The sequence below is a fragment of the Bufo bufo genome, chromosome 3, assembly GCF_905171765.1.
Source record: "Bufo bufo chromosome 3, aBufBuf1.1, whole genome shotgun sequence".
NCBI lineage: Eukaryota > Metazoa > Chordata > Amphibia > Anura > Bufonidae > Bufo > Bufo bufo.
Genome location: NC_053391.1, coordinates 1,398,227 through 1,423,941, shown reverse-complemented (window position 1 = coordinate 1,423,941; position 25,715 = coordinate 1,398,227). Strand labels below are relative to the sequence as shown.

Below are 25,715 nucleotides of genomic sequence, written 5' to 3'. Positions count from 1 at the left end.
CCAATTCTAACAGTCTATTCAGTAGGACTATCAGCTGTGTATCCACCTGACTTCTCCTCAACGCCACTGATGGTCCCAACCCCATTTATAAGGCAATAAATCCCACTTATTAAACCTGACAGGACACACCTGTGAAGTGAAGACCATTTCAGGGGACTACCTCTTGAAGATCATCGAGAGAATGCCAAGAGTGTGCAAAGCAGTAATCAAAGCAAAAGGTGGCTACTTTGAAGAACCTAGAATATGACATATTTTCAGTTGTTTCACACTTGTTTGTTATGTATATAATTCCACATGTGTTAATTCATAGTTTTGATGCCTTCATAGTCATGAAAATAAAGAAAACTCTTTGAATGAGAAGGTGCGTCCAAACTTTTGGTCTGTACTGTATATATATATCTTACACCGGAGGTGGGAGGTTAGTGTAAGAAGATCCAGTCCTTGATAATGGTGCATGGCAGTTTATTGAACCAAGTCGGCCATGTTGTATATAGTACAGACGATTCTCTGAAGAGCACAGATCACGTAGGAGATACATGACAGGGCATGGCCAGAAGAGAGGAGCTGGGTCAGCTGGAAAGGTAATTTAAAGGGAACCTGTCACCAGGATTCTGTGTATAGAGCTGAGGACATGGGTTGCTAGATGGCCGCTAGCACATCCGCAATACCCAGTCCCCATAGCTCTGTGTGCTTTTATTGTGTAAAAAAACCAAAACTGTTTTGATACATATGCAAATTAACCTGAGATGAGTCCTGTACGTTAGAAGAGTCAGGGACAGGACTCATCTCAGGCTCATTTGCATATGTATCAAATCATTATTTTATTTTTTTTCCACAATAAAAGCACACAGAGCTATGGGGACTGGGTATTGCAGATGTGCTAGCGGCCATCTAGCAGCCCGTGTCCTCAGCTCTGTACACAAAATCCCGGTGACAGGTTCCCTTTAAAGGCACATTAAACACAAACCAGACAGTGAAAAAGGAGGAGACACAGAGACTTCATGATTGTTGTAGGACTACCAGGGCCGAATACCGGAGAAGACAACAGTGAGCGGAGAGAAGAGCATTGACCATGTTACCTGGGTCAGCGTGGGACGACACGGACATGGCTCATGGGACACTACAAAATCATTATGAGACAGAAGTGATGGCCACCAGGTCTTGAGGGGAGATGGACAGTGCAGAGGAAGGAATGCAGTGATGGCGCTGGTCCACGTGGAGCAATGTACATGAGGACATGGAGAAGGCAGACCTGGTGTCTCCCATCAGGAGATCAGAACGGCTACACCATCTTCTACAAGAGACACATACAGATAAGCGGAAAGCATAATCACTAGGCCAGCCTCACTGCAGCCTCACCTATAGCGCCCAGCCATAGAGGAGTCTGCGGTCAGTACTCATCATCTAGAAGACGATTATTTTATTATCTATGTGCAATTGAAACGACAAATCAATGCGTTCTGAAAACATCCTGCACAGCGACGCACAAATATGACCCTGATCATCCGCAACCACCCCGCCAGGAGGGGAAAGAGAATCAGGAGACCCCTGCGGAAGGGCAGGGATTGTCAGGATGGATTGTGGCTTCTTGCAGGTTGCTGGTGACTGTTTGGCACACAGGACAGAGGGCCACAGAGAGCCTGGAGGTTTCCCCTTCCTGCTGTGGGTAGAGCTCCTCCGGTTCAGGGGATATGCTCTCTGTGGGTTAGGAGTGGAGTCTCTACATTGGTCCCGAGGTTTCTTAGTAACCAGACTTTATAACACAGTGGCCTGAATGATTAGCTCCGGGTTCTCAATGTCCTTTCTGCTCTGCACCATCCGGAGTTCCAGCTGAGCATACGTCGGCCTCACCCCAGGTCCAGCCAGACCTGCAAAGGGACAACAATCAGAAGTGCTCTCCCTGCACCCGACCTCATTACGAGTACATCTCCCCGGTACTCACCGCGGGCACTGGCGATGGTCCTCTGCAGTACAATGTGCATCGCAGAAGCCGTCTTCTCACAGGCCAGCTGCAATGACAGGAATACGTCAGGTGGAGGGGAATGCAGGGTCTAACCATTAATAGGAGATTCAAAGAAGGAACGGACAGCCAAAAAACATCCATCCCACAGACATGGACAGAGGTGGGGGGGTATTGGTACGGAGTAGGAAAGACGTGGCACCGAGCACCCAGTTTCTCATGTATTCTGCATGTCGGGAGAGTAAGATGATATATAAGAAGAATCCGGGCTGGAGGACATGGGAGGATGAGATTAGTAGCATCCTACATGTACACGTCTGACCGGGGCAGTGGTGGGTTAGGATGTGTATTCGGTGGATTCGCACCACCCTCAATGGTTGTCCTTTACTGGTTTCAGGGAACAGCCCAGGATATCTCCAGTAACACCAGTATGGATGATTCTTCTCAAGTACCTATTAATTGCATGATCAAGTATTTGCGCCATAATTCCAGAGGCCAGGCTGCACGTTACCTGCACGCTCCCATTCCCTGATGATTCCTAGATGGAAGAGTATCCCCTATGCCCTCATTAGAGCAAGCACTCCATTCACAGGGACTTGACCACCCACCACCCATAAGGATGGCATCCAGGGCAGGAGCACCTGAGGGTGCTGTGTGTATATCCTCAGATGCACCCCAAACCTTCCTCTCCCAACATGTAAAAGACCTGAGAGCCAGTGGGGGCTTTAACCCTTCCTGACACAATCACTTTAGGTTTTACTTCCTGCCTCTCTGAAGCCATCATTTGTTTCGTTTTTTTCCATTCCATAATGGCGCCATTTAATATTGCATATGATGTAGTGGGAAGCAAGAAAAAAAAAATCGTATGAAGTGAAACAGGGAAAAAAACATAATTCAGCCACAGTTTTTGGGTTTCATTTTTACTGCATTTCCTATGAGATAAAACAGAGCCGTTTCCAATATTCTCCCGGTAAGGCCAGTGTCGCTCCTCCAGTGTGAAGTTCCAGCAGATGTTCTCCGCTTGTCTGCCAGAATGCATACGAATCTCCACCAGACCCCATTATACCCGCTTTTTACGATTGATCACCTAGCCTCAGGATAGGTCATCAATATCAGTGTAATTACCAGTATGGAGTCCCCATTCACTTCAGTGGAACCGCTCTGTAGTATTCACTTCAACACACAGAGCCGTCCCATAGAAGTGAATGGGGACGCCATAATCACACCTGCTCAGCACTACAATTGCTGCAGAGAACACTGCCTTCCCTTCAAACAGCTGATCGGCGGGAGTGTAGGGAGTCGGACCCCCGCTCTGATAGTGATGACCTATTGTGAGGATAGGTCATCAATAGTAAAAAGCGGACAACCCCTTTACCGGGGCCAGCGAAAATTCTGTCCACATCCACCAGTGTCAGAACAGCCGGCTGGAATTCACACCAGAGCTGTGAAAGTGGCCCTAGAACTTTTACAGTGATACCACATTTATATAGTTTTATGGGTTTTGTTTTTACAGCGTTCCCTATGAGCTAAAACTGACCTGTTCTCTTCATTCTCCGGTCAGTACGATTACAGTGATATCACATTTATATAGTTTTATGGGTTTTGTATTTACAGCGTTCCCTATGAGATAAAACTGACCTGTTCTCTTCATTCTCCGGTCAGTACGATTACAGTGATACTACATTTATATAGTTTTATGGGTTTTGTTTTTACAGCGTTCCCTATGAGCTAAAACTGACCTGTTCTCTTCATTCTCCGGTCAGTACGATTACAGTGATATCACATTTATATAGTTTTATGGGTTTTGTATTTACAGCGTTCCCTATGAGATAAAACTGACCTGTTCTTTACATTCTCCGGTCAGTACGATTACAGTGATACTACATTTATATAGTTTTATGGGTTTTGTTTTTACAGCGTTCCCCATGAGATAAAACTGACCTGTTCTCTTCATTCTCCGGTCAGTACGATTACAGAGATACCACATTTATATAGTTTTATGGGTCATATTATTATGCAATTCCCTATGAGCTAAAACTGACCTGTTCTCTTCATTCTCCGGTCAGTACGATTACAGTGATACCACATTTATATAGTTTTATAGGTTTTGTTTTTACAGCGTTCCCTATGAGATAAAACTGACCTGTTCTCTTCATTCTCCGGTCAGTACGATTACAGAGATACCACATTTATATAGTTTTATGGGGTTTGTTTTTACAGCGTTCCCTATGAGATAAAACTGACCTGTTCTCTTCATCCTCCGGTCAGTACGATTACAGTGATACCACATTTATATAGTTTTATGGGTCTTGTTTTTACAGCGTTCCCCATGAGCTAAAACTGACCTGTTCTCTTCATTCTCCGGTCAGTACGATTACAGTGATACCACATTTATATAGTTTTATGGGTTTTGTTTTTACAGCGTTCCCTATGAGATAAAACGGACCTGTTCTCTTCATTCTCCGGTTCAGTACGATTACAGAGATACCACATTTATATAGTTTATGGGTTTTGTTTTTACAGCGTTCCCTATGAGCTAAAACTGACCTGTTCTCTTCATTCTCCGGTCAGTACGATTACAGTGATATCACATTTATATAGTTTTATGGGTTTTGTATTTACAGCGTTCCCTATGAGATAAAACTGACCTGTTCTTTACATTCTCCGGTCAGTACGATTACAGTGATACTACATTTATATAGTTTTATGGGTTTTGTTTTTACAGCGTTCCCCATGAGATAAAACTGACCTGTTCTCTTCATTCTCCGGTCAGTACGATTACAGAGATACCACATTTATATAGTTTTATGGGTCATGTTATTATGCAATTCCCTATGAGCTAAAACTGACCTGTTCTCTTCATTCTCCGGTCAGTACGATTACAGAGATACCACATTTATATAGTTTTATGGGGTTTGTTTTTACAGCGTTCCCTATGAGATAAAACTGACCTGTTCTCTTCATCCTCCGGTCAGTACGATTACAGTGATACCACATTTATATAGTTTTATGGGTCTTGTTTTTACAGCGTTCCCCATGAGCTAAAACTGACCTGTTCTCTTCATTCTCCGGTCAGTACGATTACAGTGATACCACATTTATATAGTTTTATGGGTTTTGTTTTTACAGCGTTCCCTATGAGATAAAACGGACCTGTTCTCTTCATTCTCCGGTTCAGTACGATTACAGAGATACCACATTTATATAGTTTTATGGGTCATGTTATTATGCAATTCCCTATGAGCTAAAACTGACCTGTTCTCTTCATTCTCCGGTCAGTACGATTACAGAGATACCACATTTATATAGTTTTATGGGGTTTGTTTTTACAGCGTTCCCTATGAGATAAAACTGACCTGTTCTCTTCATCCTCCGGTCAGTACGATTACAGTGATACCACATTTATATAGTTTTATGGGTCTTGTTTTTACAGCGTTCCCCATGAGCTAAAACTGACCTGTTCTCTTCATTCTCCGGTCAGTACGATTACAGTGATACCACATTTATATAGTTTTATGGGTTTTGTTTTTACAGCGTTCCCTATGAGATAAAACGGACCTGTTCTCTTCATTCTCCGGTTCAGTACGATTACAGAGATACCACATTTATATAGTTTATGGGTTTTGTATTTACAGCGTTCCCTATGAGATAAAACTGTCCTGTTGTCGGGATTCGAACCCGTGACCAGCCACATCCCAGGCGGTAGCCCTGCTTACTAGGCTACCGTCCTCTCTGGACATTCCTCCCTGAAGCCTATTATGTAACCTCAGTCTTGCCAAGCCTTGCTCATCACCCTTGATTCCCCACACCTGGTACTTCCCTATATAAGTCCAGCCCCTTGCACTCTAGCTTTGCTGATTATTGAGCTCCTGAGCCTTGATCAAGCTTCTCCTCATCCGCTGCTCCTGCTACAACTGAAGTCCACTGCTGACCAGGAATTGCCTACCGACTACTCTTCTGCTTGACCCTACCTACTGAACTGCTACCACCATTGCCATCCGGATTGTCTGACTACGCTTACTGCCGCCTGCCCTGACCCACCGCCTGCCTACCGACTACTCTTCTGCTGGACCCTACCTACTGAACTGCTACCACCGTTGCCATCCGGATTGTCTGACTACGCTTACTGCCGCCTGCCCTGACCCACTGCCTGCCTACCGACTACGCCTCTGCCAGACTTCTTGCACCTACTACCTGCCAGCGGTCCTTGCCACTGGGCTCCACTCCTACCTCCAGCCAGCGGTCCTCTGACTCAGGTGAGCCTGTAGGACTGTTACAGAATAATCAGCCATACCATGGAGTCCGCAATGGCCACTCTGCGTAAGCAGGTCTCCGAACTTCAAGAATTTGGTACTACATTTCAGGAGAAATTTGCCCAGCTCCAAGGCGTAGTCCAAAGCCAACAGAGGGAGATTATTGAACTACAGAGGCAACTCCTGGACGTTCGCGGCGCGCCCGCAGACACCCGCATGCCACTCCCATCAAGATTCAGCGGCGACAGACGCCAGTATCGGGGGTTTCTAAACCAATGCCGCATCTATTTTCAGATGTACCCGGCCCCCTTCACCACCGAGAAAAAGAAGGTGCTATTCGTGGTCAATCTCCTGACGGATGAAGCATTAGCATGGGCATCACCATACGTGGAGACTAACAGTCAGCTCCTGGACAACCTAAACAACTTTATCACCGCCATGAGCCAAGTCTTCGATGACCCCAACCGCTGTGCGACAGCCGAGGCGCGACTACATGGTCTGCGGCAAGGGAGACGCTCCGTCGCCGAATACACCGCCGAGTTTCGCCGTTGGGTCACGGACACCACCTGGAACCCAGCGGCACAGAGAAGCCAATTCCGGCGAGGCCTGTCAGAATTAATAAAGGACGAACTCGCCAGAGTTGAGGCCCCGGACGATCTGGATGACTTCATTCAGTTATGCATCCGGATAGATCAAAGACTCTCCGAGAGGAAGAAAGAAAGACTCTGGTCCTCGGACCACAGACCCACTTACTCCTTCTCTTCCACCGCCCAGCGCGACCCCCAGACAGTAACTGAACCTATGCAGGTTGACGCCCTACGTAGGTCTCTATCCACAGCTGAGAAGGAGAGAAGGCTGGCCGAAAACCTCTGCCTCTACTGTGGGGAGCCGGGTCATTTTGCCATCAAATGTCCTCATAAGATCCGAAAGACTATTGCCGTCACGGAGCTAAAGGAGCAACCACAGACTCCAACCCCGCCAGCAGCCCCGGAAAATAACAACACGGCGGCTCATGGATCCCACTTCATCGTCCCCATCCTCATCGACATTGAGGGGCGACAACTCCCCTGTTCAGCGATGTTAGACTCCGGGGCGGGAGGCAACTTCATGGACCTAACCTTCGCCCGCGAAAAGAACATTCCACTGACAATCAAGGCAGCCCCCGTTGACCTGGAAACCGTCGACGGATCCCCACTCTCCTCGGGGCCGGCCACTCACGAGACCACCGAACTACAACTCCTCATTGAACCTAATCACCGTGAAAAGATCCACTTCTCTCTGATCGCCTCCCCGAAGTTCCCAGTGATCTTGGGCATCCCATGGTTGACCACCCACAACCCCTCGGTGGACTGGGAAACCCGCTGCATACGATTCCCATCCGAGTTCTGCACGCTAAATTGCTCCCACAAACCCGTCCTTCCACCCGAAGACACCACCATCTCAAAACTATCCGTCAAGGATCTGCTACCCCCTCAATACCGTGAGTTCCAGGATGTCTGCGACAAGAAAAACGCAGACAAGCTGCCACCACACCGACCCTATGACTGCCCTATAGAACTGTTGCCCGGGGCCGAAATACCCTTTGGCAGTATCTACTCCCTCTCAGAGCCTGAACTCAAGGCCCTGAAAGAGTACCTGGACGAGGACCTGAGGAAGGGGTTCATCCGGCCCTCCACCTCCCCCGCGGGAGCCCCCTTTTTCTTCGTAGAGAAAAAAGACTCCTCCCTGCGTCCCTGCATAGACTACAGAAAGCTTAATGACATAACCGTAAAAAACCGGTACCCACTCCCACTGATTTCCGAACTCCTTGAGAGACTCCGGGAAGCGAAGATCTTCACCAAACTCGACCTTCGAGGGGCCTACAACCTCGTCCGAATCCGCCCTGGGGACGAATGGAAGACCGCCTTCCGGACACGTTATGGTCATTTCGAGTACCTGGTCATGCCTTTCGGACTCTGCAATGCTCCCGCCACCTTCCAGCACTTCATTAACGACGTCCTCAGGGACATGCTGGATCTGTTTGTAGTCGTTTACCTGGACGACATCTTGATCTTCTCTGAAGACCTCGAGCAGCACCGCGAACACGTCCGCAGGGTACTGCAGAGACTCAGACAGAACTCTCTCTATATCAAGCTAGAGAAATGCGAGTTTGAGCGAACCACCACTCAGTTCCTCGGATACATCATCTCCCCAGAGGGCCTAAGTATGGACCCGGGGAAGGTCCAAGCTGTGATGAACTGGCCCATTCCGAAAAATGAGAAGGAGATACAAAGATTCATTGGCTTCGCCAACTTCTATCGGAAGTTTATCCGGAACTTCTCCAAGGTCATATCACCAATCACCCAACTCACCAAGAAGGCAGTCCCCTTCTCCTGGACACCCGAGGCCCAGGAGGCCTTCACCAAGTTGAAACTCCTCTTCACTTCTGCCCCAATCCTAATCCACCCGAACCCCGAGCTCCCATTTACAGTTGAAGTGGATGCATCAGACTCTGCGGTGGGGGCAGTTTTGTCACAACGGACAGGGGAGAGGATGCTATTACACCCGTGCGCATATTTCTCCCGCCAGATGTCCCCCTCCGAGAAGAACTATGACATCGGGAACAAAGAACTGCTGGCGATCAAGGATGCCTTCTCCGAGTGGAGACACCTGCTGGAGGGAGCCACCAACCCCATAATTGTACTAACTGACCACAAGAACCTCGAGTTCATCCGCAGCGCTAAGAGACTCTCAGCCAGACAGGCCAGATGGAGCCTATTCTTTTCCCGCTTCAACTATCTCATCACCTATCGCCCTGGATCAAAAAACGGCAAGGCTGACGCCCTCTCCAGAATGTTTTCCGAGCCCTCACAGAGTAACAAGGGCCAAAATAACATCTTACCCGAGAGAAGGGTCGTAGGGGCCACCTACTCTAAAGAACTCCTGGGCACAATCAAAGAAGGATACGAAAATGACCCCTTCCTCGCCCACCCCACAAGGAATATCAGCCTTACGTTTAAGAACGGTCATTGGTTTCATCAGGACCTACAACTATATGTACCAGAAATCGCACGGCTCGAAGTGCTCAAATTCAACCATGACTCCAAGCTGGCCGGCCATTTTGGCATAAAAAAAACCCAGGAGCTTCTCTCCCGCTCCTTCTGGTGGCCAACATACAAGGAGGACATCAAGAGGTACATCTCCTCGTGCGCGGTCTGTGCCCGCAATAAGACTCTTCGTTCCTCCCCTGTGGGTCTGTTACAACCCCTCCCTATTCCCTCCCGCCCCTGGGGCTCGATCTCCATGGACTTTGTGGTAGACCTTCCTCCTTCAAAAGGGATGAACACTATCCTGGTCGTGGTCGACCGTCTCACCAAGATGGCCCATTTCATCCCCTACAAAGGCCTACCCACAGCCAAACAGACGGCCGATCTTATTCTCAGAGAGATCTTCAGGCTGCATGGGATCCCGGACGACGTGGTCTCCGACCGAGGCGTACAATTTGCCTCAAAGTTCTGGAAGAACTTCTGCCTGGCGCTCGGGGTTAAAGTGAACCTGTCCTCTGCTTTCCACCCTCAGTCAAACGGGCAGACGGAGAGAACTAATCAGACCCTAGAGCAATACCTACGCTGTTTCAGCTCCCACCTGCAGGATGACTGGCTGGATCATCTCCCCACGGCCGAGTTCGCCTACAACAATGCTGAGCACAGCTCAACCAAGCACAGCCCCTTCTTTGCTAACACAGGCTCGCACCCGGTGTTCATTCCCCACCTACCCGTCGCCTCCACCCTCCCAGCAGTGGCCGAACGCCTAACAACCCTACAGGAGGCGCAAAAGAACATTATTGATAACCTCCAGCTTGCCCAGAGGCGCTTTAAACAGGGAGCAGACAGACGTCGCAAACCCACCCCGGGCTTCCATGTGGGAGACAAGGTGTGGCTGTCCACCAGGAACCTCAGATTGAAGGTCCCCTCCAAAAAATTTGCCCAAAAATACATGGGTCCGTTCCGGATCACTGCACAAATCAACGAGGTCACTTTCCGTCTCGACCTTCCGGACTCCATTAGGGTGCACCCTGTCTTCCATTGCTCTCTCCTCAAGACATACGTGGAGAACACCTTCACAGGCCGTTACTCTCCCCCTCCACCACCCGTGAGGGTACAGGGTGAAGAAGAATATGTTGTCGCAAAGATTCTCGACTCCAGGATCCACCGGGGAAGACTACAATACCTAATTGGGTGGAAGGGTTACCCTCCTGAGGATAACTCCTGGGAGCGAGAAGAAAATGTCCACGCCCCCAGACTGGTAAAAGAGTTCCACCAACGGCACCCCGGTAAGCCTGCCCCTGCGGTGCCCGGAGGTCACCTTGGAAGGGGGGGGGGAGTACTGTCGGGATTCGAACCCGTGACCAGCCACATCCCAGGCGGTAGCCCTGCTTACTAGGCTACCGTCCTCTCTGGACATTCCTCCCTGAAGCCTATTATGTAACCTCAGTCTTGCCAAGCCTTGCTCATCACCCTTGATTCCCCACACCTGGTACTTCCCTATATAAGTCCAGCCCCTTGCACTCTAGCTTTGCTGATTATTGAGCTCCTGAGCCTTGATCAAGCTTCTCCTCATCCGCTGCTCCTGCTACAACTGAAGTCCACTGCTGACCAGGAATTGCCTACCGACTACTCTTCTGCTTGACCCTACCTACTGAACTGCTACCACCGTTGCCATCCGGATTGTCTGACTACGCTTACTGCCGCCTGCCCTGACCCACCGCCTGCCTACCGACTACTCTTCTGCTGGACCCTACCTACTGAACTGCTACCACCGTTGCCATCCGGATTGTCTGACTACGCTTACTGCCGCCTGCCCTGACCCACTGCCTGCCTACCGACTACGCCTCTGCCAGACTTCTTGCACCTACTACCTGCCAGCGGTCCTTGCCACTGGGCTCCACTCCTACCTCCAGCCAGCGGTCCTCTGACTCAGGTGAGCCTGTAGGACTGTTACACCTGTTCTCTTCATTCTCCGGTCAGTACGATTACAGTGATACCACATTTATATAGTTTTATGGGTTTGTATTTACAGCGTTCCCTATGAGATAAAACTGACCTGTTCTCTTCATTCTCCGGTCAGTACGATTACAGTGATACCACATTTATATAGTTTATGGGTTTTGTTTTTACAGCGTTCCCTATGAGATAAAACTGATCTGTTCTCTTCATTCTCCGGGTCAGTACGATTACAGAGATACCACATTTATATAGTTTATGGGTTTTGTTTTTACGGCGTTCCCTATGAGATAAAACTGACCTGTTCTCTTCATTCTCCGGTCAGTACGATTACAGCGATACCACATTTATATAGTTTTACGGTTTTGTTTTTACAGCGTTCCCTATGAGATAAAACTGATCTGTTCTCTTCATTCTCCGGGTCAGTACGATTACAGAGATACCACATTTATATAGTTTATGGGTTTTGTTTTACGGCGTTCCCTATGAGATAAAACTGACCTGTTCTCTTCATTCTCCGGTCAGTACGATTACAGAGATACCACATTTATATAGTTTATGGGTTTTGTTTTTACAGCGTTCCCTATGAGATAAAACTGACCTGTTCTCTCCATTCTCCGGTTCAGTACGATTACAGTGATACCACATTTATATAGTTTATGGGTTTTGTTTTTACATCGTTCCCTATGAGATAAAACTGACCTGTTCTCTTAATTCTCTGGGTCAGTACGATTACAGTGATACCACATGTAGTTTTTCTTTTAACACTTCTTTTAAGCCCCCAGAGGAGACATGAACAAGAGACTGTCTGATCACTTCCCCCATAGACTGCAATGAATTTGAATATGAACATAGTTGCGTCAGGGCCTCAGATGCTTCAGAAAGCTCAAGGCTGTCATAGCAAATAAATGGCTCCCACAATCCTGGTGTGGGGGAGCTGTTCGAGCCATGGGATTTCACCATTCCGATGCTATGGCATCTGAGGGGTTAAATATCAGTGATCACCATTCATGGGCTTTGCCTCCAGGTGTCTGCTTTGTAAAACAGCTGACACCTGGTGGCTACAGTGCCCACTCTGTGCAGACACCATGTGGAGACTTCCACTGTATGTATGGCAGAGGTCCTTAAGGGGTTAATAGTCTGGACATTTTTAAAAACAGATACTTATGATGATTATTTCTGTATTATTTCTGTCATGAAATTTTGTTTTTTAGGAAAAATTTATATTTAGATTTACATTTTTTTTGTATTTTATATTTTTAAAAATTTTCTCTACGTATTTTTAGTCTTTTCAACATGCAATTACTAGCTCGCCTAAACCACAGACTGGCATGACCTACTACTACAGTCTATGGGAATCTCACTGAGCTCCTATAAAGCTCTGCCACAGGCATGGCTTAATAGGACCTTTACTACAGCAGACCCTAAAGCCTTCGAGACCCCACGCTTCCATAATAACCAAATGGCTCCGCAATCTCGTCACAAAGGGGCGTTGGGTCATCAGGAATGACGTGCTCCCAGTCAATAACCACTCAGATGTCGTGGACAAAAGCAATTAAAGGATCTGAGGGGTTAAAAGCCTGTGATCGGAGTTTTCTTCACTCACGGACATCGTCTCCAGAAGTCTGCTCAGGAAGAGCTTTAAAGACCTCACATCGGTGTACAGTGGTTGTCAGGAAGAGGTGACGCCGCATCTTCACGGGAAGGAAGTGCCGTCTTTCTGGAAACATGAGGAGTTGCATCATCGGCCCGTAGTTGGGGGGGCTGGATTCCTGTTCAGACCAGGAGCGCACGGCGTCATTCGTTGCTATGACGCCGTGCGCTTCATGCCACCGCTGCACTACAGTAATACACTATACGAGTGTATTACTGTACAGCAGCGGTGGCATGAAGCGCACGGTGTCATAGCAACCAATGACGCCGTGCGCTCCTGGTCTGAACAGGAATCCAGCCCGGCATACCACGGACCGCTCTCGGCCGTGGAACATGGCCGTGTGCATTTGGCCTAAAGGGAACCAGTCATCAACTTCATGCTAACCTCACTGAGGCCCAGGCCTGGAAAAGAGTCAAATCGATCCTGCTCATTACCTTCATGTTCCTCAGTGCAGCTGTGTACGATCCTGCTGAAACAGGGCACCGCCCTTAGGGAGCACCACTGCCATGGAGGGGGTACTGGTCTGCACAGTGGTAGGTGTCACATCCACATGACGCCAGGAGCCAAGTTTTCTGGCAGAAAATTGCCCATAGCATCACATCGCCTCCACCGTCTTCTCTGCTTTCTATAGTGCACCTGGTGCCAAGTGACACACACACACCTGGCCATCCACATGATGTAATGTGATTCCTCAGACCAGACCGCCTTCTTCCCATAGTGCACCTGGTGCCATCTCTTCCCCAGGTAAGTGACACACACACACCTGGCCATCCACGTGATGTAATGTGATTCCTCAGTCCAGGCCGCCCTCTTCCCCAGGTAAGTGACACACACACACCTGGCCGTCCACATGATGTAATGTGATTCCTCAGACCAGACCGCCTTCTTCCCCAGGTAAGTGACACACACACACCTGGCCGTCCACATGATGTAATGTGATTCCTTAGTCCAGGCCGCCCTCTTCCCCAGGTAAGTGACACACACACACCTGGCCGTCCACATGATGTAATGCGATTCCTCAGACCAGACGCCTTCTTCCCATAGTGCACCTGGTGCCATCTCTTCCCCAGGTAAATGACACACACACACCTGGCCGTCCACGTGATGTAATGCGATTCCTCAGACCAGACGCCTTCTTCCCATAGTGCACCTGGTGCCATCTCTTCCCCAGGTAAGTGACACACACACCTGGCTGTCCACATGATGTAATGTGATCCATCAGACCAGACCGCCTTCTTCCCATAGTGCACCTGGTGCCATCTCTTCCCCAGGTAAGTGACACACACACCTGGCCGTCCACATGATGTAATGTGATCCCTCAGACCAGACCGCCTTCTTCCCATAGTGCACCTGGTGCCATCTCTTCTCCAGGTAAGTGACTCAAACACACCTGGCTGTCCACGTGATGTAATGCGATTCCTCAGACCAGACGCCTTCTTCCCATAGTGCACCTGGTGCCATCTCTTCCCCAGGTAAATGACACACACACACCTGGCCGTCCACATGATGTAATGCGATTCCTCAGACCAGACGCCTTCTTCCCATAGTGCACCTGGTGCCATCTCTTCTCCAGGTAAGTGACTCAAACACACCTGGCTGTCCACGTGATGTAATGCGATTCCTCAGACCAGACGCCTTCTTCCCATAGTGCACCTGGTGCCATCTCTTCCCCAGGTAAATGACACACACACACCTGGCCGTCCACATGATGTAATGCGATTCCTCAGACCAGACGCCTTCTTCCCATAGTGCACCTGGTGCCATCTCTTCCCCAGGTAAATGACACACACACACCCGGCCGTCCACATGATGTAATGTGATTCCTCAGACCAGGTCGCCTTCTTCCCATAGTGCACCTGGTGCCATCTCTTCCCCAGGTAAGTGACACACACACCTGGCCGTCCACATGATGTAATGCGATTCCTCAGACCAGACCGCCTTCTTCCCATAGTGCACCTGGTGCCATCTCTTCCCCAGGTAAGTGACGCACACACACCTGGCCGTCCACGTGATGTAATGCGATTCCTCAGTCCAGGCCGCCCTCTTCCCCAGGTAAGTGACTCACACACACCCAGTTGTCCACATGATGTAATGCGATTCCTCAGACCAGACCGCCTTCTTCCCATAGTGCACCTGGTGCCATCTCTTCCCCAGGTAAATGACACACACACACCTGGCCGTCCACGTGATGTAATGCGATTCCTCAGACCAGGCCGCCCTCTTCCCCAGGTAAGTGACTCACACACACCCAGTTGTCCACATGATGTAATGCGATTCCTCAGACCAGACCGCCTTCTTCCCATAGTGCACCTGGTGCCATCTCTTCCCCAGGTAAATGACACACACACACCTGGCCGTCCACGTGATGTAATGCGATTCCTCAGACCAGACCGTCTCTTCCACCGCTCTAGTTCTTATACTCACTGTAAACAGTTTTGGGCAGTGCACTGGGCTCAGCGTGGGCGCTACACATCACAATTTGGTCCTTATCGGCGTCGCTCAGACCCTTACACTCGCTCATCCTGCCCGCTCCCAACACATCAACTTCAAGAACTGGCATTGTACACGCTGCCTAATATACCCCCCACCCCTGACAGGCTAACCTTTGTCATTCTCTGCACCTGTCAGCGGTATTAATGTTATGGCTGCCCAGTGGATATGTTGAGCTCGGACAGTCTATGTCATCACCCACTCGCTGACATCATCACTATTGCAATGCTTACCTTAAAGTTGCTGGGGTGATGGTGAGTCCAGGCCAACAACATAGCCGCAAAGAGATCTCCAGTGCCCACAAAGACAGCGTCAACCCGGGGTAGCTCCAGGCAGATCCTGAGGGTCTTTATCTGCCCGTCCTCCCCCACTGCAGAAGGGACAGAACAAGCAGGGGGTGTTAATAAGAGGCAACACAGAGGATCTTCAGAATTTACAGCCCTGTTATATCATATAAATACATTGGCGCGGACAGGCCAGGGGGTCTGTCACCCCTGCGGGGTCTCTCCAGGTCCTTTACCTCTTCTCTGGCTCCCCAGTGTGATGAGGTAATCGGAGCCCCGTGATGACGGAAGATCTGAGCTGGTGATGACCACGGTGCTTGGTCCCAGAGAATGTAGCATGTCCATGACCTGAGTGACGTTAAAGGCAGTCAGTCATAAGAGGGCGCCGGCGGACAATGACGACACGGAGCCCGGAGGAGGTTCTGCTCACCTGTACAGCATCCTGCTGCGTGTGGATCTTACGTCCTGTCAGCAACCTGAGGAGCAGAGGACAACCTTATCAGCAGGACACACTCACCGCTCCTCCATGACAAACACAACTAGATCTGCCCCCGATCTTCAGCAGAAGATCTTCTGTTTATAGGACCAGACACAGCATAGCCTAGAGAAGAGTTAGGACTTCTTGCACCCTGGCTCCTCACCTTCAGGTCATTTTTTACAATACTTTCCCTTTACAGCTTAAAGGGGTACTCCAGCATTAGGCTGCCGTTTAGATTTGGCCAGTAATGCACTGTATATAAAGAAATGCACTCACCTGCTCCCCTCTGCTTGCTTCCAGCGCAGAGTCTCCTCTCACCGATGCTTCTGGTCCCAGGCCTGTACACATATGGCTACGGCCACCTGCGCTGTGGCAGCCAATCAGTGGCCTCAGAGGTGACATGTCCCCAAGAGGCATGTGAGACAGCAGACACGTGCCGCTCATGACCCTATCCAGGTGTGTACAGTCCGGGGAGCCTCTGCGCTGGAACCAAGTGGCAGGAGCCGGTGAGTAGATTTCTGTGTTTAGGTGCCACACGGTACTCACCAAACGTAAAACGTTGCCTAAATATCCCTTCAAGTTTGATATTTCTGTGAATAGTGGGAAAAGTGGTAAAAAAACATGGCGGCTGATGCCTCACAGCACGGCTCAATCAGGGGTATAAGTCACTGTGCGGGGGACTTACATGATGGCCCAAAACAACCTACCTACAAAGTGAGAGCACTGACCTTCCACATATCACCGACTCGCTTACAGAATGTTTGTCCTTTGATGGAGAATGCCCACAACACCTTCATCTCTCCCTCTCTGCTCAGTGGCCTCTGTATATATCACAGAGAATGCCCACAACACCTTCATCTCTCCCTCTCTGCTCAGTGACCTCTGTATATGTCACAGGGAATGCCCACAACACCTTCATCTCTCCCTCTCTGCTCAGTCACCTCTGTATATGTCACAGGGAATGCCCACAACACTCATCTCTCCCTCTCTGCTCAGTCACCTCTGTATATATCACAGAGAATGCCCACAACAGTTTCATCTCTCCCTCGCTGCTCAGTGACCTCTGTATATGTCACAGAGAATGCCCACAACACTTTCATCTCTCCCTCTCTGCTCAGTCACCTCTGTATATGTCACAGGGAATGCCCACAACACTCATCTCTCCCTCTCTGCTCAGTGACCTCTGTATATGTCACAGGGAATGCCCACAACACCTTCATCTCTCCCTCTCTGTTCAGTCACCTCTGTATATATCACAGAGAATGCCCACAACACTCATCTTTCCCTCGCTGCTCAGTGACCTCTGTATATATCACAGAGAATGCCCACAACACCTACATGTCTCCCTCTCTGCTCAGTGACCTCTGTATATATCACAGAGAATGCCCACAACACCTTCATCTCTCCCTCTCTGCTCAGTGACCTCTGTATATGTCACAGAGAATGCCCACAACACTTTCTATCTATGGAAGCCCAGGAGATCCAGCCCCCAGGCTGCGTCTCCTAGGCAACCGTCAGATTCTTACACTGTACGACACTGACAGTTCAATGCAGCACAATACGGCATGTATTACTGCGCTGAAACAGAGATCAAACGCTGAAAAGTCCCACAGTGTGACAAAAATAGTGAAAAAAGTGTTTTTTATTAATAAAAAAAGTTTCAATTTAAAAAAAGCCCTTTCATCCTATAAAATCATGTACAATAAAAAATAAACAGACATATTAGGTATCGCCGCGTCCATAACCGGCTCTATAAAGATGTCACATGATCCACCCCGTCAAATGAAGAAATAACTACTTGTTACCTTGCCCCAAAAAAGGGTAAATTTTGATTTAAAAAAATCATATGTACCCAAAAATGGTACCAATAAAAATATCATCTCTTCCTGCAAAAATCAAGCCCCTACACTAGACGATCCGCAGAAAAATAAAAAAACATGTCGTTCAGAAAATGAAAAACACAAAAATATGATTGTGGGGTGTTTCTGTAAACTGCAGAATCAGGGTATTAGATTTTGAGTTTTGTTTGGCTGTTAACCCTTAGACTGCAAAAAAAAAAAAAATGACATTTTGAAATTTCACAATTTTCCTTTAACTCTTATGGAACACCTTTGTAAAGCCAGTTTTGAATAATTTGAGGGGAGTAGGTTCTAAAATGGAGTAAATTATGGACGATTTCTACTACGCAAGTCCCACAAAGTGACTTCATAACTGGACTGGTCCTTAAAAAAGTGGGTTTTGGAAATTTTCTTTGAAGAGTAACTAAACTTTTATAATAATTTTTAATGTTGTCCCTAATCCCCTAAATTATTATTTTTGAATATACTTTAATTCTCTATTTTTACTATACTTTTACATCCCTAAAGCACATTATTCAGTGTGCGTTTAAAACTCAGATCTTCGTATACTGCTGACAGCTCAGTGGTGTACGGAGTACTCATTTTATAAATGAGCAGCAGCAGCGCAGGGAGTACAGGCAGGAGCGCACATTGCTTCTCCTGCCCGTGCTCCCTGGACGATTACTTACTCTTAGCATAGTCTTCCATGTACTAGGCCAGGATTAGCTGAGTGGAACAGGCTCCTGCCTGCTCCGCTAAGCTAAGAGAACTGTCAGTCCCCTGATCTGCTAAAGGTTCTACCATGACCCTCACAGTCCCCTGATCTGCTGAAGGTTCTACCATGGCCCTCACAGTCCCCTGATCTGCTGAAGGTTCTACCATGGCCCTCACAGTCCCCTGATCTGCTGAAGGTTCTACCATGGCCCTCACAGTCCCCTGATCTGCTGAAGGTTCTACCATGGCCCTCACAGTCCTCTGATCTGCTAAAGGTTCTACCATGGCCCTCACAGTCCTCTGATCTGCTGAAAGTTCTACCATGGCCCTCACAGTCCTCTGATCTGCTAAAGGTTCTACCATGGCCCTCACAGTCCTCTGATCTGCTGAAAGTTCTACCATGGCCCTCACAGTCCTCTGATCTGCTGAAGGTTCTACCATGGCCCTCACAGTCCTCTGATCTGCTGAAGGTCTTACCATGCCTCTCACAGTCCCTTGATATGCTAAAGGTTTTACCACAGCCTTCACAGTCCCCTGATCTGCTGAAGGTTTTAACATGGCTCTCTCAGTTCCCTGATCTGCTGAAGGTTTTACCATGGCTCTCACAGTTCTCTGATCTGCTGAAGGTTCTAACATGGCCCTCACAGTCCCCTGATCTGCTGAAGGTTTTAACATGGCTCTCTCAGTTCCCTGATCTGCTGAAGGTTTTACCATGGCCCTCTGTCACGGCCTTTGCTGTATGCGACGTGACACTTGTGCCATGCCTGCGGTTGCCGGTGGCAACGTGTTGTTGTTAAGGCATGTGGTGGCAGTGTCTCGGCTTTGGCTGTGTGCGCGTGACATGGTTGCCACGCATGCAGTTGTCCTGTGGTAACGTGTTGCTTGTTGGCTGGTGTGTGCACTTCCCCTTTAAGTTGTAGCCTCCCTCGTTCTGGTGCTGTAAGGGTTAACTCCCTGACTGGGTGTGGTCACTTGGCTTATATCTCCTGTGGCTTCCTGGCTGGAGTCAGTTGTACTTCAGCTGTCGTTGGGGCTGGAGCTCTGCTCCAGTCCAGGGTGTTCTATCTGCCCAGTCCTTGAGGGCTATCTTGTAGGACATCGATGTCCTCTGTGATGTCATTCATTTGTCTCCCTTATCCTCTATGTACCCAACCTCACTTGTATGTTTGGTGTGGGTTTATGTTCAGGGTTTGTTGTTACATGTCTGGGCTGTTGTTGGTGTTTGTCCCTGCATGTGTGCAAGACCTTTTCCCTGTGTATGTTGTACCTCCGTGAGGTGGCTGGTTTCCCGGAGGGGTGAACCATAAGTCTGTATGTAGCGCTGCTTGGGGCTGCCATGCACTGTGTGAGCATGGGGGGCTCTGGCAGAGTTGGTATGCTGGATTCCTGTGTGGGTTGTTTGTACTGTGACCTGCTGTGTGTTCTGGCTCCTGTACTGATGCACGGGTTCCAGTTGTGGAGGCTTCGGCAGGTAAGTGAGTTGTCTTGTTGTTCTTACCTGCCGATCCTCTTGCTGCATATGGTCTTTTCCTTTCCTTGCTGCTAGGCCATTTGAAACTCCTGTTCATCCGTGTCTGGGAAGAACAGGTCGTCTCTCCCCTGCTCCTATGTGAGGGATTATCAGGTCGACTCAGGGCCAAAGGTATCCTGGTATGAGCCGTCCTACCATCCAGGTCTTCTCATACGGTGAGGAGTTAGGGTGAGGATTAGGGACGCAATAGGAGGTGGCCTGCTCCCTGATTCCGGCGTCCTGGCGCTAGCTGCTTCCCCTTTATACCCGACATTGTACAGTGGGGGGGTTTTCCCCACTCCCCAACGTGACACCCTCACAGTCCTCTGATCTGCTGAAGGTTTTACCACCCCTCTCACAGTCCCCTGATCTGCTGAAGGTTTTACCATGGCCCTCACAGTCCCCTGATCTGCTGAAGGCTTTTCCATGGCCCTCACAGTCCCCTGATCTGCTGAAGGTTTTTCCATGGCCCTCACAGTCCCCTGATCTGCTGAAGGTTTTACCATGGCCCTCACAGTCCCCTGATCTGCTGAAGGTTTTACCATGGCCCTCACAGTCCCCTGATCTGCTGAAGGTTTTACCATGGCCCTCACAGTCCCCTGATCTGCTGAAGGTTTTACCATGGCCCTCACAGTCCCCTGATCTGCTGAAGGTTTTACCATGGCCCTCACAGTCCCCTGATCTGCTGAAGGTTTTACCATGGCCCTCACAGTCCCCTGATCTGCTGAAGGTTTTACCATGGCCCTCACAGTCCCCTGCTCTGCTGAAGGTTTTACCATGGCCCTCACAGTCCCCTGCTCTGCTGAAGGTTTTACCATGGCCCTCACAGTCCCCTGCTCTGCTGAAGGTTTTACCATGGCCCTCACAGTCCCCTGCTCTGCTGAAGGTTTTACCATGGCCCTCACAGTCCCCTGCTCTGCTGAAGGTTTTACCATGACCTCACAGTCCCCTGATCTGCTGAAGGTTTTACCATGGCCCTCACAGTCCCCTGATCTGCTGAAGGTTTTACCATGGCCCTCACAGTCCCCTGATCTGCTGAAGGTTTTACCATGGCCCTCACAGTCCCCTGATCTGCTGAAGGTTTTACCATGGCCCTCACAGTCCCCTGATCTGCTGAAGGTTTTGCCATGGCCCTCACAGTCCCCTGATCTGCTGAAGGTCCAACAATGGCCCTCACAGTCCCCTGATCTGCTGAAGGTTTTACCATGGCCCTCACAGTCCCCTGATCTGCTGAAGGTCTTACCACGGCCTTCACTATCCCCTGATCTACTAAAGATCTTACCACGGCCCTCACAGTCCCCTGATCTGCTGAAGGTTTTACAATGGCTCTCACTGTCCCTGATCTGAACATCATTGAAATCTGTGGAAAGACCTCAAAAGAGCAGTGCATGCAAGACGGTCTAGAAATCTCACAGAACTGGAAGACGTCTGCAAGGAAGAATGGAGGAAAATCCCTCAAACAAGAACTACAAGACGTTTACAAGTTGTGATACTTGCCAAAGTGGGTCTACTAGGTACTACCCATGCAGGGGGCCCCAAGTTTTGCATCAATCTTTTTTCCTTTTTTGTTATTTTGAAAATGTATAAGATGAAAATATATATTTTTTTAACTTAAAATACAAAGGGAGTGTGTCTTCTGTAACTTTATGTCTTTTTCATTTCACTTTCAACTTGTTTAACTGTTCACAGTAATTGTTATCAGGGGCCCTTAAACGTTTCCATGCCACTGTATACAGATGATAGGAGCCCCGGGGGCAGATATACAGATGACAGGAGCCCCGGGGGCAGATATACAGATGATAGGAGCCCCGGGGGCAGATATACAGATGACAGAAGCCCCGGGGGCAGATATACAGATGACAGAAGCCCCGGGGGCAGATATACAGATGACAGGAGCCCCGGGGGCAGATATACAGATGACAGGAGCCCCGGGGGCAGATATACAGATGACAGGAGCCCCGGGGGCAGATATACAGATGACAGGAGCCCCGGGGGCAGATATACAGATGACAGGAGCCCCGGGGGCAGATATACAGATGACAGGAGCCCCGGGGGCAGATATACAGATGACAGGAGCCCCGGGGGCAGATATACAGATGACAGGAGCCCCGGGGGCAGATATACAGATGACAGGAGCCCCGGGGGCAGATATACAGATGACAGGAGCCCCGATGGCAGATATACAGATGACAGGAGCCCCGGGGGCAGATATACAGATGACAGGAGCCCCGGGGGCAGATATACAGATGACAGGAGCCCCGGGGGCAGATATACAGATGACAGGAGCCCCGGGGGCAGATATACAGATGACAGTTGCCCCGGGGGCAGATATACATTATATTCATATGTAGATTAACTTACTCAGCCTCAAATTGGTTTGGAGTGATGATATCAGCGACAGGAATCACCAGATCTCTGTAGACAGGAAGAAGCTCCGCCGGGACATACTGGGGGAAAGAAGGAGAAAGGAGTGGACCAGAGGAGGCACAGGCAGTACAGGGGGAGGGGCCAGTGTGGGGCACAGGCAGTACAGGGGGAGGGGCCAGTGTGGGGCACAGCCAGTACAGGGGGAGGGGCCAGTGTGGGGCACAGCCAGTACAGCGGGAGGGGCCAGTGTAGGGCACAGGCAGTACAGGGGGAGGGGCCAGTGTAGGGCACAGGCAGTACAGGGGGAGGGGCCAGTGTGGGGGCACGGCCAGTGTGGGGCACAGGCCGTACAGGGGGAGGGGCCAGTGTGGGGCACAGGCCGTACAGGGGAGTGTAGGAGGAGAAAGGAAATAAAGAGCGAGGGTTAATCAAATCTAGTGGAAGTTTATCTCCAAGAGATAGGATATAACCAGAGACGCCAGTGGATGAAGTGTGAGGAAATGAAAAAGGAGATGGAAAGAAATTTAAGAGGTGCAAAAGGGAAGGCCGCTGGAGGGGAAGCAACGCAGGAGAACGATCGGCGTGTTAAATAAATAGTGGGTAGCGGTGACTCAAAGTCTAGAACGGTTCACTGTGGAACAATGGACCGGAAAAGACTGGTCAATGTGTAACCCTCATTAGAAGCGCCAAATCCCAAGAGGTTATAGAAGAGAGAGCATTAGATTGACCAGCAGCAGGGCGTCCGAGAGAGAGAGCGCGGTCATGAAACCAACTGCTGGCGGCGAGGAGGGTGTACAAATACAGTGTCAGAAAGGACGGTTGGCACCATTTAATACGCAACGAAGGAAATCACTGATAAACAACAATAACAACAGTAAAATGATGAATATATATATATATATATATATATATATATATATATATATATATATATATATATATATAGAGGCTTAGATTGCTCAGCGTAAATACAATGATTTACTCCCTTCACAGGGGGGGCAGCAGGATCCGATACCCCCCCAGCCTTAGTTGCCCAGTAAGGAAGGAACGGCTTCACTTCAGTATTAATAATGAAGCATTCAGCTTCTTTAATGTGGACAACGAGCTCTACGCGTTTCAGGGTGTGCAAACCCCTTCATCAGGAGCAGGTACATAAAATCTATGGAAAATGTCTTATCATTATTATTATTTTCCATAGATTTTATTTGTACACCCTCCTCGCCGCCGAGGCGCCAGCAGTTGGTTTGATGACCGCGCTCTCTCTCTCGGACGCCCTGCTGCTGGTCAATCTAATGCTCTCTCTTCTATAACCTCTTGGGATTTGGCGCTTCTAATGAGGGTTACACATTGACCAGTCTTTTCCGGTCCATTGTTCCACAGTGAACCGTTCTAGAGTTTTAGAATCACTGCTACCCACTATTACAGGGGGAGGGGCCAGTGTGAGGCACAGGCAATACAGGGGGAGGGGCCAGTGTGGGGGCACAGCCAGTACAGGGGGAGGGGCCAGTGTGGGGGCACAGCCAGTACAGGGGGAGGGGCCAGTGTGGGGGCACAGCCAGTACAGGGGGAGGGGCCAGTGTGGGGGCACAGCCAGTACAGGGGGAGGGGCCAGTGTGGGGGCACAGCCAGTACAGGGGGAGGGGCCAGTGTGGGGGCACAGCCAGTACAGGGGGAGGGGCCAGTGTGGGGGCACAGCCAGTACAGGGGGAGGGGCCAATTTGGGGTTTCCTTACACAGTTTTGGCTCACGGAGCAGTAGGCATTGAGGAAATCATTACAGGGGTGGAGGGTGCAAACGACTAATAAAGGGGTTCATACCATCGACCCTTCCCCGTTCCATTTATCACCCAGGACAGGATCACAGACTGTGGAGGAAATAAAGGCAAGAGATTAACCCTTGGTTCTCCCTATGACTACCTCTCAGACATGATATACAGGCAGGTTGTCAGCAGTAATAGATGTTCCTGTAGTATAAGGTGTGTGATCTCATGTCTGATCACATGTCATTATATCAGTGATGTCATCAGCAGGGGGCGGGGCTGTGACTACCTCTCAGACAGGATACACAGGCAGGTTGTCAGCAGTAATAGATGTTCCTGTAGTATAAGGTGTGTGATCTCATGTCTGATCACATGTCATTATATCAGTGATGTCATCAGCAGGGGGCGGGGCTGTGACTACCTCTCAGACATGATATACAGGCAGGTTGTCAGCAGTAATAGATGAATAGATGTCCCTGCAGTATAAGGTGTGTGGATCTCATGTCATTATATAAGTGATGTCATCAGCAGGGGGCGGGGCTGTGACTACCTCTCGATCTATTCATCTATTACTGCTGACAACCTGCCTGTATATCCTGTCTGAGAGGTAGTCACAGCCCCGCCCCCTGCTGATGAAATCACTGATATAATGACATGTGATCAGACATGAGATCACACACCTTATACTACAGGAACATCTATTACTGCTGACAACCTGCCTGTATATCCTGTCTGAGAGGTAGTCACAGCCCCACCCCCTGCTGATGACATCACTGATATAATGACATGTGATCAGACATGAGATCACACCCCTTATACTACAGGAACATCTATTACTGCTGACAACCTGCCTGTATATCCTGTCTGAGAGGTTGTCACAGCCCCGCCCCCTGCTGATGACATCACTGATATAATGACATGTGATCAGACATGAGATCCACACCTTATACTACAGGAACATCTATTACTGCTGACAACCTGCCTGTATATCCTGTCTGAGGGGTAGTCACAGCCCCGCCCCCTGCTGATGACATCACTGATATAATGACATGTGATCAGACATGAGATCCACACCTTATACTACAGGAACATCTATTACTGCTGACAACCTGCCTGTATATCCTGTCTGAGAGGTTGTCACAGCCCCGCCCCCTGCTGATGACATCACTGATATAATGACATGTGATCAGACATGAGATCACACACCTTATACTACAGGAACATCTATTACTGCTGACAACCTGCCTGTATATCATGTGTGAGAGGTAGTCACAGCCCCGCCCCCTGCTGATGACATCACTGATATAATGACATGTGATCAGACATGAGATCACACACCTTATACTACAGGAACATCTATTACTGCTGACAACCTGCCTGTATATCCTGTCTGAGAGGTAGTCACAGCCCCACCCCCCGGTGATGA

General features: G+C 49.3%; 1 protein-coding gene across 1 annotated transcript in view; it reads right to left on the bottom strand.

The window, feature by feature from the left end:
- Positions 1-1,399: 1,399 nt before the first annotated feature.
- PDXK (pyridoxal kinase) overlaps positions 1,400-25,715 on the bottom strand; it is a 39,746-nt gene continuing 15,430 nt past the window's right edge. Inside the window, exons 5-11 of the mRNA XM_040422747.1 lie at positions 24,348-24,394; positions 22,525-22,610; positions 16,054-16,099; positions 15,860-15,971; positions 15,573-15,709; positions 1,943-2,009; positions 1,400-1,868 (exon numbers count right to left, since the gene is read on the bottom strand). Coding sequence (XP_040278681.1) covers positions 1,756-1,868; positions 1,943-2,009; positions 15,573-15,709; positions 15,860-15,971; positions 16,054-16,099; positions 22,525-22,610; positions 24,348-24,394 — 608 coding nt within the window. The 3' untranslated portion in view covers positions 1,400-1,755. The remainder of the gene's footprint in view (positions 1,869-1,942; positions 2,010-15,572; positions 15,710-15,859; positions 15,972-16,053; positions 16,100-22,524; positions 22,611-24,347; positions 24,395-25,715) is intronic.